At 68.9% G+C, this 479-nt stretch overlaps 1 protein-coding gene across 1 annotated transcript in view; it reads right to left on the reverse strand.

Moving 5' to 3' along the window:
* Positions 1-479, reverse strand: part of KIFC3 (kinesin family member C3) — a gene marked incomplete at both ends in the record, with an annotated part of 3,719 nt that overhangs the window by 2,926 nt on the left and 314 nt on the right. Inside the window, 3 exon segments of the mRNA XM_009697120.1 lie at positions 1-163; positions 251-303; positions 306-384. Coding sequence (XP_009695422.1) covers positions 1-163; positions 251-303; positions 306-384 — 295 coding nt within the window.

A 479-nucleotide genomic window follows, 5' to 3' on the forward strand; every position in this document is an offset into this window, starting at 1 on the left:
CCTCCTCGGCTCTCTCGGCCAGGGAGTCCTTGAGCCGCAGCTCCACCTCGGCCAAGCGGTTGGTCTTCTGCTGCACCTCCAGGTTCAGCTCCACCATCTTGGCCCGCGTCTCCTCTGCCTCCCGCTGCAGCTGGGCCACCTGCTCCTGCAGCCTGGCATTCTCCTGGTCCCAAAACAGCACAGCAGAGGCCGCATCACGCATGGGTGCCCGTCACCCTGCCCACCACCACCGCCACCACCACCGACTCACCTGGAGGTGGGAGCAGTCCTGGCACGGCGCCTGCTGCTGCCGCCGCCAAAGCTACCCCCGGCCTTCATCTCCTGCCGCAAGCTCTCGTTCTCGGCCGCCAGCAGGTCCTGGCGCTTCACTGCGTCTGTGCCGTCCTGCCGACGGGAGGGGATGGAAGCCTGATGCACCCTGGGGAGCCCCAGCCCCCAGAGCGGCTTCCGCTTCCCACCCCCCTTGCCTCGCCTGCCGC

The sequence above is a fragment of the Cariama cristata genome, unplaced genomic scaffold (genome assembly GCF_000690535.1).
Source record: "Cariama cristata isolate BGI_N322 unplaced genomic scaffold, ASM69053v1 scaffold36233, whole genome shotgun sequence".
In the NCBI taxonomy this organism is placed as follows: Eukaryota; Metazoa; Chordata; class Aves; order Cariamiformes; family Cariamidae; genus Cariama; species Cariama cristata.